Here is a 17331-nt window from a genome sequence, read left to right as displayed (position 1 = left end):
GGCAGCTCCTCCAGCCGCCCCGGGGCTGGCGTTGGGCCTCGGCCGCGGGCCCCCGCAAATGGGGGCCCCCCCATTTGCTGCCCCCCCCCCCCTTACATCAGTGCCTGCAGATCCCTTTCACATGGAAAGTAGAAGCACCTACGAATCGATTCAAATCGTCTTTTTTTTATTTTTTTTTAGTTTAAATACAAATACAGCATATAAAATTACACGACAGGAAAAAACACCACGTGTTGAAATTATTTACATACATTACACCGAGATGACAAAACCATCCTTGGGAGCCAGACGGTGCCGGCACACGGTCGGGGCACACCGATGAGCCTGGCACACAGCTGGGAACCAGGCTCGGCAATCCAGTGCTAGCATCTCCCACTGGCTGTCCATCACAGGAAGCAGACGTATGCAAGACTTTCTCAAGTCACACTAAAGAATCAGACCGTTATTTCTGGAATGTAAACTGGCTTAAACTGAAAAATATTTTACTTAATTAAGGATCCTGGATGTTGTCGTTCAAGAAACAGCAAATCTGGGCTGCCAAGCTTAGCAATCCAAGCGTGCTGAAGTACAACATTCAATTCTGGCACAACAGCCAAACAAGCTTCTTTCTCTGTTGCAGACGCATGTGCTGCCTCACATAAGAGCTTGTGTAAGCTTCAGGAACATTGCACCATAAACACCCTTCTGCAATGCCCCAAAACATCCGTCAAGGCTAACTGCTGCAGTTGTAAATGAAGGAACAACCAACTGCACGCAGTAAGCACAAAGGATTCTTCAGCCTTCTTGTTCACTGAGCTGTGTGGAACTGCTTTGGTATGGCTGAAATCTGTCATCCCTTTCACTACAGGAAATTTAGCTTCTGCCACAGTCATCTCCAACATTAATTTCTGTTTAAGCTTACCCTGACGACAACTTAAGATACCTTTTCCACTTTATTCCTTTGAGACCAGTTTCAAACTTCCACTGAAGGCTGTCTGATCTTTAAAGTTATTGGTCTCATGAATTCACATTTTGACCAATGGTTTGAAAAGGGAAAAAAAAAAGTTAAATCTTTTTCGCTCTGCAAGGTCGTGGGACAGTCATTTATTTGAATTTTAGTAAAGCTTTCCAATCTCAAATTTTTCTTAACCATCATTTTGTCGTTTGCTCAACAAATTAAGTACTCACTTCACGGTGTCAAGAAACCTTTTATGGGTGCATTGCTGTATCACAGAGTTGCACAGTGTGCAACCAAGCAAGCCTGAAAGATCACGCTTACTTTCACTGGAAATGATTTACCCGCCACAACAGCCTCAAAAGTTTTCACTGGAAGCAAAACAAGTCTCCTTGAAGTATTCTTTTCTTTTAAGAAGGTTCAGACATAACCGAATCCAGTGAAAGAAAAATTTCTCGTGCTCCAGCTCCTCAATCCACTTTGGCAGCTCTATCCAAATTTAGACACCATAGGCCATGGGACTAGCTACAGTATAATCTCATTTGCGTTCTTCCTAAACTCCACTTACGCTCATGTTAATTATTTCAATGATAGTGCTTTCAACACACTGGCATAACTGAACATCAGGGTCCATACTTGCAAAATCCCTTGAACAACTTTTGTAAGGTGAATCTTTACAAAGTCCTGACACCTCATTTGGTTTCTCTTTTAGTTGCTGGAGACCTAAAAAAAAACAACCATAAATAAATAAATGAATAAATGAATACAGCTGTTATATTACACCCATAGCATAAACGTATGCTATGAAATCGTCAATTTAAACCCAATACATGAAACAGTGATGGTTGATGGTTGAATTCCACATTATTTCTATAGACACTACAACAACTTGTCCTTTCCATTTACCTATATCTGCCTCCTTGTTTCTTTTTGTACTCCCTCTTAATCTCTTAAACATAAATATCATAGCATAGATAGCATCAGAGAACACTGAATCACATGAGTAGAACATTTGTGTTAGACAGAAAGACAGAATTACTTGCTAAAAATCAACCAATAGATTTAAACAGTTGTACAAAACTCAGCTCATTTGACTGTGCATTTCCAATGGCTTCCAACCCCTCCAGCTTCTAACTTCTCCAACACAATAAATCCACTGAACCCTATCCCTTCTATATTTACAAATTAACAGTAGTACATTTCATATTGCATTTACTATGCTTAAACATTTGAAACATTAACATTATTTTCTCCCTAGGACCATGACATTACCTTTGAAATACAAGCTGCTTTACTTACGTGTAATAATTGGGTCAAAGTCTCTCGTCTGCGTAGCAACATCAGAGGCACAAACTTGCCCAATCTGTATCAGCAGAGACATAATATCCTCATACAAAGGAGGGAAGGCTTGACAGAATGACACCAAACAAGGCAGGGTTGGCATAAAAAAGGTATAGCGCTTTGATTGGGTTAGAACTATAAAGGAAAAGGAAATGGTTAAGTAAAAAAGCAACTATTATCAAAATCCAGTCAAGAATTGTTACTTTTACAATCATAATTAACACAGTGGCATTGTGGCAAAATTTTATTCAACCTAGACAAATCTAACTTACACAACAATGCATTTAGGAGTTGATGGAATGCTTACCTGTGAGTAGGGTTCCCATCACATTGATAGCTAAACGAGCCACACTGAGAGATTTAGGTAGTGCGTATTGGATGCATAAATATGAAAGTAACTGGATAGCAAATATCTGTTAAGTAGGTGAAAGGCAAAAGAAAAATAAGCAAAAAGTTATAAATTGTTTTGTAGTTTCAATCCGAAGCTCTTCATGTAATTTAGGAGTTAGTAAATATTCCCCATCTTATAGTCAGAAAATAAAAGTGAGAGAAATCTTAAAAATAGTTACTGTGGAATTTTTATGCTGCTGCATAAAAAATTAAAAAATCAGATGTTTAACATTAAACAAGTATCTGTTAGCCTTTCAGAATCTCTATCACAGACACAATTTGTTCCAACATTAACAATGAGCAACAAAACGACACAATTTACAATGTAATCTTTGTAAAAACTGTTAAGTGTCCAATGTGTTCTAGCTTTAACTTTACTAGAGTGCCTTCTCACAAACAGAAACTTAGTATTTGAAAAGGATTACTTAAGAGCAACTAGGAAGTTGATTTGATTTTTAGCCCCAAAAATTCCAGTTACCTAGGGCTAACCAAATATGTAATCTTCCCTTGTCACAGCATACCAAATCAGTGTCTATAAACTGTTCTAGAAAGTAATCATTAACAATTATTTGACATTATTTTTAACAATCATCATGAGAAGGCTTCAAAAATATAGGTGAATATTTAAAAAAAAATTAAATTCCTGACTCCCTCTTTGCTAAGCTTGCTTCGAGAAGCAGTAGTAATAATCTCTGGAAGAAAGTCCTGGTAGTCAAAATTTTCACAAGAATAAAATTTTGATCTTTAGGCTGCTTCTTCTGTTTCGCAGAGTATGTTTACCACAAAAGGTTTTCAAAATCTAAACCTTTATGCAAGTTCCTCTAGCTATAAAGTATCAGACAAAAGCTAAGAAGGTAAAACTTCTGCCAACTGATATATAGGCAACATATACAAAAAAGTTGTTATTGAAAGTGCTTTTATGTTCTTGAAAGTAATATTGAAATTCATGAGCATCTCCTAAACAAGTGTACACAGACATGTCAGCAGAGTCATCACAATCCCAGATTTGGTGGCAGGGCTTTTAATCTAAGGTGAAAGTGCTACCGATACTACCTTAATATACTGGGCAGGTTAGAACGAGACTTATTGTTAAGTGATCCTTTTATTTTCTCCCCCTAACCAATACTGCATCGGTGTTAACTACTTACAGTGACTCCCAAACGAGATGACTGCACAGTACCTGTTTTTCAAGTTCAGGCTGGGCAATGAGCTCAGGTATGAAATCCAGACAGATGTGCATTGATGGAATCCCCGCCACTGTCAGTGCCAGAAGTTCGCACGGATAACCCTGCGGGATTAAGGAAAGAAAACAGATATGCCCAAGGAGTTTAAAAAATTCTGCTTCAATTACAGTTTTAAATTAGATCTGCATTAATGCTTTTTTTTTCAAAACAAATATAACTCGCTTTTGTTCAGAAAGACAAGCAACAGGCCTGTACCCCCAAGGCAACACGAAGTAGGCTGGGTGACACACCCAGGGTCTGAATCAGTTCTTTATCCACAGGACTCAACCTACTATTTGCATATAAATTCCCTCTCTGCTCCCCAAACTAAACCAAGCTGCATTGACTCTTTTCTTTTGTGTCCTTGCCCTGCGTTCCAAACACCACTGTAGGCCCCAACTTGCTTATTTCACAACTGCACTATTACAACTTTTCCAGTCACTTAATCAGTTCCAGGTCAAGGCAAATTAACTGCTCTTAAGAGAGACTACCATCTGGCAATGAGCGATTTAACACATACCAAAAAACATATTTATATAAAAAATTTGCTAAGCCTCCCCCCCCCTTCTTTTTTGTGAAGGCCTACAGCTGCTGTGGCAGGGGCATCCTTTCTCCTTCCACTCTAAAGAGATAAAGTGTGCCCTAGCAAAAAGGAAAGATAAGAAGAAACTGATATTTGAGGCCAAATTACAGTTTTGAATAATGGGTATATTAATTCAAGAACATGGCCAGAAAAACACTAAACCACACAAGATGTGGAACAAGTAATTACAAGATGAGTACACCAGTCTTCTTTGGCCTAGAGTGGACACACTACTTCAGTATAAATAATGGCAAAGGCACAAACAAAGCATGTGTTTGATGATGAAGAACAGGCATACTTTAGCTGCTCCCCTCTCAGCTACAACACCGAACAAAAGCACTGAAATTTGGTGGAAACGTGGGCACTACAAATTTGGGAAGACGGGAAAAAGAGGAGTGTGTTTTTGTAATTTGTGAGGAACACAACAACAGCATCCAGCATTCTTTGACCACTTCACTTGGCTCTCTCCTAACCAGAAGAAACATGAAAGAACTAAAATAATGCAAACCAGACCTGGAAATGAACTAGTTTTACTATGTTGGGGTCGGCTATATACATCTGATGCAGCAGACAGCAGATCAGACACTGGACCTCTCGAAGATTGCAGAGCAAGCTATCTTCTTCTTCCTCTAGTTCTGGACTCTTAGGACCCGAGGTACTTTGAACACTCTTCAGCAAACTGTATGTATTACTGCCCTGAGTTTTCTCTTCTTCTGTCGGTAAGCAGATCTCTAGAAGAATCTGCACAGCAGCACTGTCCTGTGAAGAAAATAAGCAACAGAGCACACATAAAAAAAGAAATAAGAAACGAAATACAAAGTAATGACAATTTAAGAAACTAAAGGCTGCCAAATGGCTAGAATTACTGGATATAGAATGTTTTTCTGTAAGGAAAAAATAAAACCACAACTCAGTTCAAGAACCATAAACCCCAGAGAACATTAACAAATTAACTGAACAAAAGCTTAAATCCACCAGACTATCATAATCACAGATCAGAACAATCTTTCCAAGGGAATCACGTATTGTTTCAAAATATATCTCCAACGGTCCCCTAAAGCATCCAGATCAGACAAAAAATGCTCATGGCCATGCAATTCATAGAATTTGGAAGGGACTACACTACCCATTTAAGTATAAAACCTCCATTAACTCAAAAATCATCTTCTAAGAGGGACTCTAGATGTGCCATTCTTCCAGACAAAAGTAAGAAGAGAATGTCTGTGAAACAGGATTACTCAGGAATTCCCGAGAAAATATTCAACAATCTGAATGCAGAAAAAAAAAAAAGAGATGACCTTTTAATTTATTTTCCATTTCTGTATTTGTTTTGTGATTGTCTTTCCTCATGTCATTTAATATCCATCCCTCCCCCTTACCTGAGCAGCAAGCAATGCATTTTTTAATTCTTCCCTTGTAACTTCTGGGGCTTCTGGACCCATTGCATTATTTTGGGACGGCCTAATGTCCTGTTCTGCTGTTTCTTTTAGGTGAGAATTGAGGTAAGCTTTTGAAGCAAGAAGATATCCATTCAACATGTGCAAAGTTATATCCATCAGAGGAGGGCTCCTAATATAGGAACACATACAATAAAGCCATTTCAGTAAGCAGAATAATAAACAGTAAGAGTAAAAACAAACTAAAAACTCCACAAAGATTCACTTGGTTGTACTCTGGTCCATACTAAAGCTGCTTTCTCCAACACAGCAAAATACTAAAGGTCACAAGTCTTTCTGCTGTCCTGCCACTCAGTCCTTCTCTCATGCACGCGTATGCATGCACACACTGTACACAAACAAGGAGCTACTTCAGAGAATAACTTCTGACAAACACAGGAAACTAGAAAAATTTCTGCTCTATGTCAATTTAAACCAAAATAATGATCTGAATGATGGAGAAAAAGTAAGGCAGAGAAGCTCTAAACAACTGCTTCCACAATACTAACATGATAGCTCTCAAATCACATTGTCTTATAAATCTCTCTGACAGTTTTAGAAGCTTAGGATTTTCAATTTGTAACCAGGGCTGAATGGACATACATTTAAATATTTCTCCTACGGGTTGGCATTAAAGATGTCATCAGTAGAAACCTGAAGTCTAGCAGAGTTGTAGTGAGCCTAATGAAAATTGGATTAACAGCTCAATTGCTAAAAGGCAAAGGGGCAGATGCATACCAACAAGAACATGAAGAACAAATCGAGATGATACTAGCCATTTATTATGAACAGAAGGGTACTAAAAAAAGAGAAGTAAAAAGGGAAAAAATAAACCACAACTGACAGAAGATGTGAAAAAGAATACAAAAAGGAAAAAAGCTAGAGGCTGAAGTACTTTTACAAGCTGGTCTGCTGCTATCAGTTATGATCATTTCTACTACTAAAATTCTCAGCTTGTTCTTCTACATCAAAGTCATTCTGCAGCTTTACACATCCTCCTCTGTCATCGCTGACAGCTACAGGAAGTAATTTCTAAGTACTGCTAAAAGACTTAGTTGAAAAATGAAGCAAATCTACCTCTGCTATATACATCCAGCACCCACTGGCAGAAACCATTAGCCAAAAAAGAAAGTATTTACAGGCCCATGAAGGATGTCAAATGACAATTGTGAAGTGGAAGGATGCTACAGTTACAACCACCACCACCACCATGTGGCAGCAGCCATTTTAAGCATGCTGCAGTGTCTAGAACAAATTCACACACACAAATCTAAAATGGATGATCTATGTGCAAATCTCAGAGTTTCCAGAATAGAACTACATGTAAGGCCATTTTACAAGACGCTCAGCTGGACAATATGACATGCTTAAACAGCGTGCACAGTTCACTCAATCCTCAGACCAACAAGCTTAATACAAGAATATGGTGCAGCAAAAGATGGATCTTAGAAGCTCATAAGACTAGTTTGAAAATATTTCAAAGTACTGAACATTTTTAGTTTTCTATGAGACTTCTTTATGTACAGCACTCACTATGTACCAATGTAAGTACTGCAGGGCATAAAAAGCTAGAAGAGATGCTTACCTATGAACTCTCTGATCACATCTTAGTACAATCAAAGGATCAATCATCAGATCATTCTGAGTGTACTTCTGCTGTCGGACTATTTTTACTGAAGGCTGCAGAGCATTAACGGTCATAACCCACAACCTAAAATGAGATTATTTTAAAGTTTTTTTTAATAGTCCATAAGAAAGAAAAAAAAAAAAGGATTTGTTTGTTGCTGTTTGCAACAGCAAACTAAATAGTATTTTGAGCCTACCTTCTCGGCATCACAGTGTTAAGAACCATCCAAAGTTTATTGACGGTCTGAAGAATCCTCCGAGGGACTCCAGCATTCAGCAAGCAATTCATATTTGATGTCAATACTTCTGCATATGGGATCAATTCACCAGCTGAGAGAAGTGTTAAGTGTTCTAAAATCTGCATCAGCTGGGTATGATTTCCAGGCAGCATGGAAAATGCTATAAAACAAAGACAATGGTAAAACTGGACTTCTGACATTTTTGCTGACTTCTTGACCTGAGGACTCACAAGTTAATGAGCTTGCAGCAGAATATTTTGTTTGATCATACAGCATTTGCATAAAGAAATTAAATGACTAAGCACTTCCAAACCCATTACATTCCTTCCACCAGTTTGGAAAGCGAATTGCTTACTTCAAACAAAGCTTTTACCTTCCTGGAGCTGTTTAGGAGAATGATTCTTCGCAATGTTTGTAAGAAGCATCCTCCTCAGTAAGGCATCAGTGCCTGTGATCTGTTCCTCACAGATCCAGTCTTCCACGATGCAGAGGTGAGGGTAGTTAGTTGCAAGAAGGCGTAACAGTGCAGAATGCAAGCCTTTAAGGGCATTAAGAAAGTATACACTTTAGATTTAAATAGCTACATTAGTCACCTGAACACATTTGTGCCTACCATTTCAACAACAGATCTTAACTCAATCACTGCCAAAATGTTCAATGAACTTGCATGTTTAGAGTCTGAAATTCTACCTCCAACAGAAAGGAAAAGTTCCATTTTGGGAAGGTGGGAGGACCCTACAGTAGCTTTTAAACTTAGCCTGAAACAATTATAAATTCTCAGGTAATTCCCACGCTAACTACTCTAGGTAGGTAAGGACTACTCTAGAAAGAACTACCCTCCTCAAACTTTCACTGTTACTCTTTAGATTTATCTATAATTTCACTAGTTACTATAGACGCAGTTTAAAAGAAACAAAAAGGCAAGCACACTATGAAACAACCAACAGCAGAAGAGCTGGAAACAAGCTTAGCTTTCTTTCTTCACGGACATTAGACTTTGATGCACAGATATACCTCCCAGTTCCTGCTGCAGTCCTTGGGCCTGCCGGATGAGGTACTTGATTGGAATCTGATCCATTAACGCTGAAGAGTACGACTTGGGTTTTCTTTGCATGGCAGCTATAAGGGAATGGGAAAAAATCCACACATAATAGTTACAGTGTGAAAAAATACATATTTCCCTGACTGAATCAGTAAGGAAAATGTAAGACATTAGCCCCTATATTATTCAATTAAAATAGAGAAAACCCCTAATAGCACACCTCATTCCTGGTAAAGCATTAAGCTAAGCCCTTTAGGAAACAATTTCTGTGAACATTTCCATTTAAAGATTTCCCTGTCGTTTAGATTTTTCACAACATCTTCACACTATTTTTGATCAAGTCGAACAGATTTTGAGATCATATTCAAATCTGCACTGTTTTTATTCAACATTAAAAAAGCAACCACTAGATATAAGTACTATGTTTTCATTGAAATGAAACTCAGTCAGTAACATACACAACATTATTTTAAAAGCCCAAATTTTCAAGGCAAAAAGGAATCATTCAGCCTTGCCAACTATAAAATTATAAAATTGCCAGCCCAAAGAGATGTGCTTAGTTTGCTGACACATGAACAAACGAATATCTAAAGTGATTAAGAAGTCTTAGTTATTAGTTGGTAATATTTATCACATGGTCAAAAATATTTATTAAAATACAGAAATACATTTATATAAATATAAATATTTTTTTGGCTAGCTTGGATCTTTTTCAATCTGGAAAACCAATTACTCAACTATGGAGTTTTAGCAGAAAGTTTATCTGTTTAATTTATATGGCAGTGCTGCATTTACCACACGAATCTAAGCTTTTCATACTGTGCTTCAACCTGACAGCAACATAAATTTTGGTTATTGTAAGAATTCCTCTAGTTGCATCAAATTTTTAAATTGCTATTTTTCAGAGATGCATTCACATATACCTAGTGTCTTCGTGTTTGCCAGAAGTGCTTCTTCGTATGACAGGACATAGTAGAGGACAAGCAATTGCGTTGTGATGCTGTAACGCTGAGTAAGACGAGTATTTTCTCCCTGTATAAAAAACCACATACAAAGGTCATGTTGCATTCCTGATTGCTGAGAACAAAAATTTGTATTTACCTGCAAATATGAAGAAGGATAAAGCAATAAACCTTGCATAAAAATATCAAGCCATAGGAGGTCCAAGCTGAAAGTTGTAGATTTTTCTTTTCTTAAATGAGTTTCAAACATAAAAGGTATTTTTGATGTCTTGGAATTCCCAGGATTCCAGCACAAGTTAATGTTTACTACTCATTCAACATGCATTCAAGCTACCCACACTTCCATCAAAAAGAAAATGTTTCTTTCAAAAACAGCTAGAGTGCTTCAATTACATAGTATTTTTGATCTAAGAAGGCCAAATCAGTACAAAAATTATACAAATCCAAGATAAACAACTCCTCTTTCCAATTTATTTTACTGTTAAGAAGAACCTGTGATTTTTAAGAAGTGTTCTAATTTTGCATTTTTAATAGTGTGAGTTGATTACTTCCCAAAGAAAAGGGTAAAAGGGGGACAAATATCAATTCTCCGAGAAATCTAGGTAGCACTAACAAGACTCACTTATAAACACATGACCATCAATGTAGGGCAACGAGTATATAAGGACTAAAGACAAAAAATTAGACAACTTACAGAATCTGAAACAAGCATGTATACAATATACTGAACCACACGTACCTTGACATGAAACTACATGAAAGAAACAAACAAATCATTTACCCCAGTGAGTCCCTGGAAAACATTCAGTATCTCCTGTTCCGTGACAGGCTGATTTGTGGCTTCTGGGTTGGATTTTGATGCAGGAGTAAGAATAGAGTTAATGTAGACATCAATAAGAGGAAGCAGCTGAGGATGGAGTGGAGTGGTAGTTTCACAGAGCTGCCGATAGATCCAGTCCTAGAAAAAAAACACGCCACTATGTTTAGTTTCAAAGCTGACGGGTAATTCTTTTGTTTGCAAGTACCTTCCTTTTTAACTAGTTACAAAAAAAATGTATTTGAATGAGGTTTTGACTTTGGAAAGTATAATACCTGTTCTGCGTTAAATGTAGTCATAAACTGCATATCCAAAAAGAGCTTTCTCTGCTCTACAAAGATCTACCAATAAAGCTTGTCCTGGCTGAAAACATCGCTCAGACCATGATCTTACTAAGCACAGAAAATTGACAGGGATAACCTTCTAATTATATGTAACTTAGTTAAGTTCAGACTCCTGGATTACAGAGCTATAACTAGGTATCCTAACTTAATACATTGTCCCGTCTTAAATCACATGGTAATAGACTGAAAGATTCATGAATAATTCTGTTCATGTTGTAACTTCTTAGGCAATTCTACCAAAAAATGAAGCCTGCAAAGCCTAGTCAACATCCAAAACAGAGAACAGAAATAAAATGAATATCATACCTTAATGGATACTTTGTGCTTGGTGAATGACCGGCTTCTTAAAAGCTGGTAAATGCAGTGAATAGGTAAAAAACCAATAATGTTGGCACTGAGATTGCCTGTAACCGGCACACGAACTGCATGGGCTGTGACAACCTAAAAGAAAGTTATAATTACCAAGAAAAATACCACAAAAAATATATATCACTATATCACAATGCATAAGCACAATGTGACAAAGCTGCACAGCTGCATCCTTTCAGGCATTTATTTATTTTTGGTTGTTTGGTAGCTGAAGAACACTTTTATGTAGTTTAATGCAGTATATGCAAAACTGTAGCAGACATACTACATTTATAAACAATTTCCTGTTACTATATTATTTTATGTCATTCTGGACTATTTTTCTCTTTTGCTTTTCCATTATTTAAAAACAGCCTAATGTTCAAAACGCATAATTGGATCACTGTACAAAATTAAAAGGCCAAAGTTCTTCATTATAAGGAGGGTGCAACTTCTTGTAGGTCAAACCAAAGTGATTAAAGAAGAAAAAAAAAAAAGAGAAAAAAATGACAAAGCAAAGGAAAAAAAAATAAAGGCTTAGACTTCAAATACCTGTTCAGTGAAAATCTCCTGCGTGAAGATTGTCTTCATTCTGCTCAGAGAGCTGGGCTTTATAACAATCTGAAACAAACAAACAAAAAAAACTACTTTCAATTTTAAGTTCTAACTTTCTTTTAAGTTCTGTAAATTTATTTTATTAACTGTTAACTTTTTAAAATTTGTCTTCATTGTGGTACGAGGAAAAGATTCACATATCTAAACTGAGTAATGAAATTAACTAATTTAAGTTAGTTACTCATTTCTTGTGTATATGTTTACATTAGCAAAACCAAAGTTTTTTTTATTAAAATTAAAGTAAATACAAGAGTATAAATCCACAGTTAGAAAGTGAATTTTAACAGAGAAATGTGTGTTTTAGAAACAGCTTAGGACTTACTTTCATTCCCAAAGTGGAGCAGACCAAATCAATGATAGCACTGAGCTGATTACTGTGGAAATACATGGCTACCAAGAGAAGCATCTCTCCAAAGGAAGCAGACACACCAGAAATGCTGCGATAACAAAGAGGAAGAGTTAATTCCCAACAAGACATAAGTAAATGTGAGAATACTGGAATCACTAAAAACAAAAGAAGCCTGCTCTCACCTTTCAAAGTAAGCTTCTTCCTTTATCATCCAACTAAGCCACATTACCATGAGTTGCTCCTGTTCTGGTGTACTGCACAAAGAAATTACATAAAAGATCCATTTCCCAGAAATTACAGTTAGTTGAACTAACAATTACTAGCAGGAAAAAAAAAATAAAACACAGTATTTGAGGAATCTTATACCAGGATACTTTCTGTCACTGTCTACTTTGCATCAACAGCTGATAAGCACTGATATTTAGCATTAACTTCGAAGTCTGGGCAAGAGTCCAGCTGTCAGACAATTTCCTGTCTTGAAAGCACACAGCAAAAAGCTACATCCATTAAATAACTACGTTGCTACTTTTCTGAATAAGGTCCCTAAAGAATTTAGCTATAAACATGTTCAATGGAAAAGTAACTGGTAAGGCCTACTTTAGCCTTCAAAAACCATTCCAAACTAAGCTACTGCCAATACTCCCCTCAAAAGATTGGCTACCAGCAAGTGAGTGAGCAGAGCAGTTTCAGACACTTACAGCAGTGTGAGATAAATCCCTTCTTAGTATAAAGAATTAGGAGAGGAAAAACTGTGCATCTCTGAAGGTCATTGCCTTAATTGTGTTAAAACAGCAATACCTTTACCAAACTCCTCCTTTATTGAGGTACCTGACAAGAGTGGAGAAGGCCAGAAGCATACAAAAGGAAAGAGAAACAAAGCGAACACCAGCTGGAGTTGCAGGAGGCCGGCTGGTCATCAGCTGCAGGAGCTGCTCAGCTTCTTCATCAGTTGGTCTGAAGGGGGGGAGAGAACACTGATCATTTAACAGCGATTTCCAACCTCATCGCAATGGTTGAAGATTAAGTTTTCTCTGTTATTTAACCTGTTTATCAAGTTACTATCAATATATGAATATCAAGATTAACTGGCACTTCTCTTTGAACTTAAGAATCCCAATAAAAATCTCTGCTAAGAGATAACAACAGTGAGAAAACTTCCCCAGGACATAAGCATGCCTATTGGTACAACACACTTTGAACCAAAACTAATGTTGTATGAAGATGCTACATTAGCGCTCTCTAAAATGTAAAACTAAAGAAAAAGAAATTCAAAGTTCATATAAAGTACTTTGCTAGACTATTCAGCTGTTCTACACCCTTAGGCCTAGACTTATTTTAATGAAATCTGTAACGCTGATTTTGCAGCATTAAACAGAGGAACTCATTTCATGCATTAATATTATTTTAGGTTAAAAAAAAAAAAACGATAGTGAGTAAAAACACAGAGCATTAAAACATTCATTACTTCAGCCCAGCTATTCCCATCAAAGCGCAATAGAGACGTAACAATGCGCTGGCTTTCACAACATGCTCTTCCTTCAGTCCCGAATACACAGACACATTTGGCTCCATATCAACATCTGCTTCTTCAACAATGTGTGTGCTGCGAACCGTGGGAAGGATTCCCATGAGCTCCAGGAGCAGCTGCCTCCTCATTTGCCAAAGCACAGAACTGATATTATCTCTTTTTCTCTGTGTAAGAGGTTAAAAGAAGAGAACGACAATATAAAATTCATCTTATCAGACACTATATTATAGAAGAGCCTCCATAATGATGAATTCAAGAAAAAAAGAAGAGACTGGGAAGGAGTGGTTTTTGTTTGTTTTTTTTTAATAAAATTTTCACCAGGGGAACATGCAAGACATGATTGTCTTACCTGTTGGCCATTTCGGATAAATGTTCCAAACCAAGTTCGAACCTTTGCGTTTGTTCCAAGTAGCAAACCACTCACAAAACACACCAGGTCACTCACTCCATCGTCTGAAGATTCATTTTTGGTGTGATCCAGGGTCAAAGCTACACCAAGACCTGGTAGATGGCACTCTTCTACCTAGATAAAACGTCCAGGCTCAATTATCTTTTTACCATTCCAACAAGGATGACAAATATGAATCATGTCTTGTCTCATGACAGGCGAGTTACAGGCTTACCACCATGCCTCGGACCCTCAGAGCTTGGGAAGGGTTCATTTTACACAGGTGACGGAGCGCTTCTGTTCTACGACGGCCTCCAACACTTTCCTCATCCTGCCGTTCACCATTTTTAATCAAGCCTCTACAGACTAAATATCCAACGGGAGGTGTTAGTAAATCTGACCCTTCCAACAGAAAGTCACATATCCATAAACACAAAGCCAAACCATTTTGTTCGTCTCACTATGATTTATTAGCAGGGCTACTCCAAGAACTGGTGATTAACACTGAGTAGGACGAGCAAGTAAATAGTCTTTCTCCTCTGAGAAATTACAGGATCTTTACAAATTTACACGTTATCCAATTATTACTTATACTCTATCTAATATAACCTGTGCATCTGGCAGCCTTAGAGACTGAAATCTTACTGCAGGGTACAGGATATGAAAAGGGTAATGTCAATACAAATTTTTCACATCATAATATGGCTCAATCTGAAGGACAGGTACTATTAGCAAAGATAGACCAGGTTCATCATCCCAGTCATTCACTGCCTGAGTCAGCCTTTAGAAAGGTGACCTACAGAGGAGAAGCTGCAACATGCACACAGTGAGTCTACAGTTAGGCCGCAAAAAGGGGAGCGAACGCGATGAGAAGGGGAGGCCTATCAGCGTCTCTAAGTATAAATGCATTCAATTACATTTCATAAGCTAAGCACTCATCAGTTCAAATATTCACAATATACGGTTTAGCTTAGAATGAACTTTATTGCTAGAAACTATTTCAAATCTTTATTTGTAAGCTGGACAAGAAGAAACTAACTCACCCTCGTTAAAGCTATCAGGAACATTGGCCACCAGGAGGCAGAGAAACCAGGCTCCATTTTTAACATGCAACAAAGCTTCAGCTACATCAACTATGGGCAACAGTGATGGCAGCTCTGGATAAAAAGTTTTTAAAGTTACAGAGTTTCACTACGAAACAAATAAAAACTTGCATTTAATATGCATTTAAGTAACATATCAAATCAATGAATGAAAAAAACTACCTGTGGTTTATTCCTCTTTCAAAAAGCTATACAGCAGAGATTAACCTTAAATCTGTCACAACAGCTCAAGAAGTTTTATTTTTTTTTTAAGTTTATAAGAAATTATGAAGGTTATGAAGTCAAAAGTAATACAACAGTAAAGCAAGTAACTATATTTGTAGTTTTTATATATACATATACCTGCTTGCAAAATACAGAGAACATCTGCTGCCTCTTCCAGGTAGACAGGACTCTCAAAGAGCTCTGAAGATTTGAGAAAAAATTCTCCATTTGATTCTGACACCTACAAGATATTATATATTATTACTGAACAAGTTTTATGAAACAATTTGTCTGATCAGACTTTCCTTTTTTCAAATTCAACAGATTTAATGTATTAAGATTGCTAAAAATGTGTAACTAGAAACACAGAACAGTCAAGAATATGTTTAGAATAATAAATATTTACTAACAGAAGTACTTCAATACAAGTACTATTATTGTTTCTTTCTAGAAGAAAAACACCTGAGAATTCTAAAAATATGTTAAGTTCGCACAAGGAAAATAAAATATAGAAGAAAATAAAATATAGAAGAAAAAAATAAGAGAAATATGGTAGCTAACATTATACTGCAATAAGAGTAAGAACACAATTTCATTTTCAAATGTAGTTTCTGCACTGATGCATCACAAAATCACGTTATATTTGAGTAAAGCATGTTATAAGATACACCGAGCAAATATTACATTAGAAAAGATTACCCTTATTTGTTCTGAGGAAGAACGACTTCCTCTAGGACATTGGGTTCATAAGGAGTTTAATCATAAGCCACCGTTCGAAAAAATGTAAACTGTAAGCCTTGGTGCAGCAGGTAAGATCTGGAGAAGAGTACTCACAACAGCAGTGGCAGTGGTAACGTAACGGGGCATTACTTTAATTTATTGAGAGGACAGCCTTCTGGTTCTTCGTCTTGCTAATATAAAATTCACAAATATCCAGAAATGAAGAAATATACCTTATTCATAATTGCCAGTAATTCGCTAAGTACGAGCCGGAGCCGGCGAGGCGAATCGCTGTGCTCAAACTCCAGCGTCAGGCCATGCTGCAGCTGCGACACCAAGATGCTTTCTCCACTGCCTCCTCCTAGCTTGTGCCTACCAGACGATTAAAACACAACAGTTATCACGTTTTTTGTACACGCTGACAGCTTTTCAGGTCAAAGACGACAGTAATTCCACAGGAATTTCTTCTATCATGCTAAAGGTTGGACTGTGGTACCTGTAGAGCGGTAGCCAACCTATTTAGGTGGATTAACGTGGTGTATTCAGAAAATACCAGCAGAACGCCAAGGGTCTGTGCTCCCCACAGCCCAGCCAAGGGCCGAGGTAGCTCCTCGGCCCCTCAGCACGTACCGGCTGCCTCCCACCCCCAGCAGCACCGAATAAACCGAATAAAGCCGCTCGAGAAACCGCAGGGAGGCCTCCGGCAGCCGCCCGGGGAGTTACCGGAGCTGCTGCTCTTTGCTGGCGTCCTGCTCCAAGGCGTGAAAGTCGACGGAGAGCAGGGCCACGATGGAGTTGACCGCCTCGACGCCCGAGAGGAGCCGCAGGATGAGCTTTTTGTCCTGCGCCCAGCTCTGGCTCTGGTCCGCGGGGGCGCAGAGGGCCATGCGCACCAGGCAGGGCAGCAGCAGCCGCAGCTCGGGGTCGCTCAGGGCGGCCAAACGCACCACGTCCACCTTCTGCATGGCCTCAAAGGCGTAAGGGCTGACGAACTGCAGCCCCGAGCACTCGGCCATGGCGGCGGCCGGCCCCGGGTCCCCTCAGCCGGGCGCTACCAGCGGCGCGAAGCAATCGCGTCACGGCCCTGAGGGGAGCGGCGGCGGCGGCGGCGGGCAAGCGGCCTCGGCCCGCCCCTTCCT

The 17331-nt window shown here is 38.3% G+C and overlaps 1 protein-coding gene across 1 annotated transcript; it reads right to left on the bottom strand.

Moving 5' to 3' along the window:
* Positions 1-149: 149 nt before the first annotated feature.
* Positions 150-17331, bottom strand: INTS2 (integrator complex subunit 2). The gene is made up of 24 exons (XM_040532143.1): positions 16916-17331; positions 16426-16564; positions 15611-15713; positions 15209-15322; positions 14401-14531; positions 14127-14300; positions 13715-13941; positions 13078-13203; positions 12432-12503; positions 12223-12337; positions 11838-11906; positions 11244-11378; positions 10558-10734; positions 9738-9846; positions 8787-8891; positions 8146-8310; positions 7731-7932; positions 7493-7618; positions 5851-6040; positions 4985-5230; positions 3846-3953; positions 2583-2688; positions 2234-2410; positions 150-1657 (listed from the first exon to the last, which is right to left on the bottom strand). The coding sequence occupies exons 1-24, from the start codon at positions 17206-17208 to the stop codon at positions 1488-1490; spliced, it is 3579 nt and encodes a 1192-aa protein (XP_040388077.1). The 5' UTR covers positions 17209-17331; the 3' UTR covers positions 150-1487.

The sequence above is a fragment of the Cygnus olor genome, chromosome 20, assembly GCF_009769625.2.
Source record: "Cygnus olor isolate bCygOlo1 chromosome 20, bCygOlo1.pri.v2, whole genome shotgun sequence".
Taxonomy (NCBI): Eukaryota; Metazoa; Chordata; class Aves; order Anseriformes; family Anatidae; genus Cygnus; species Cygnus olor.
The sequence above is the reverse complement of the archived record's forward strand: the minus strand, read 5'-3'. Positions and strand labels throughout refer to the sequence as shown.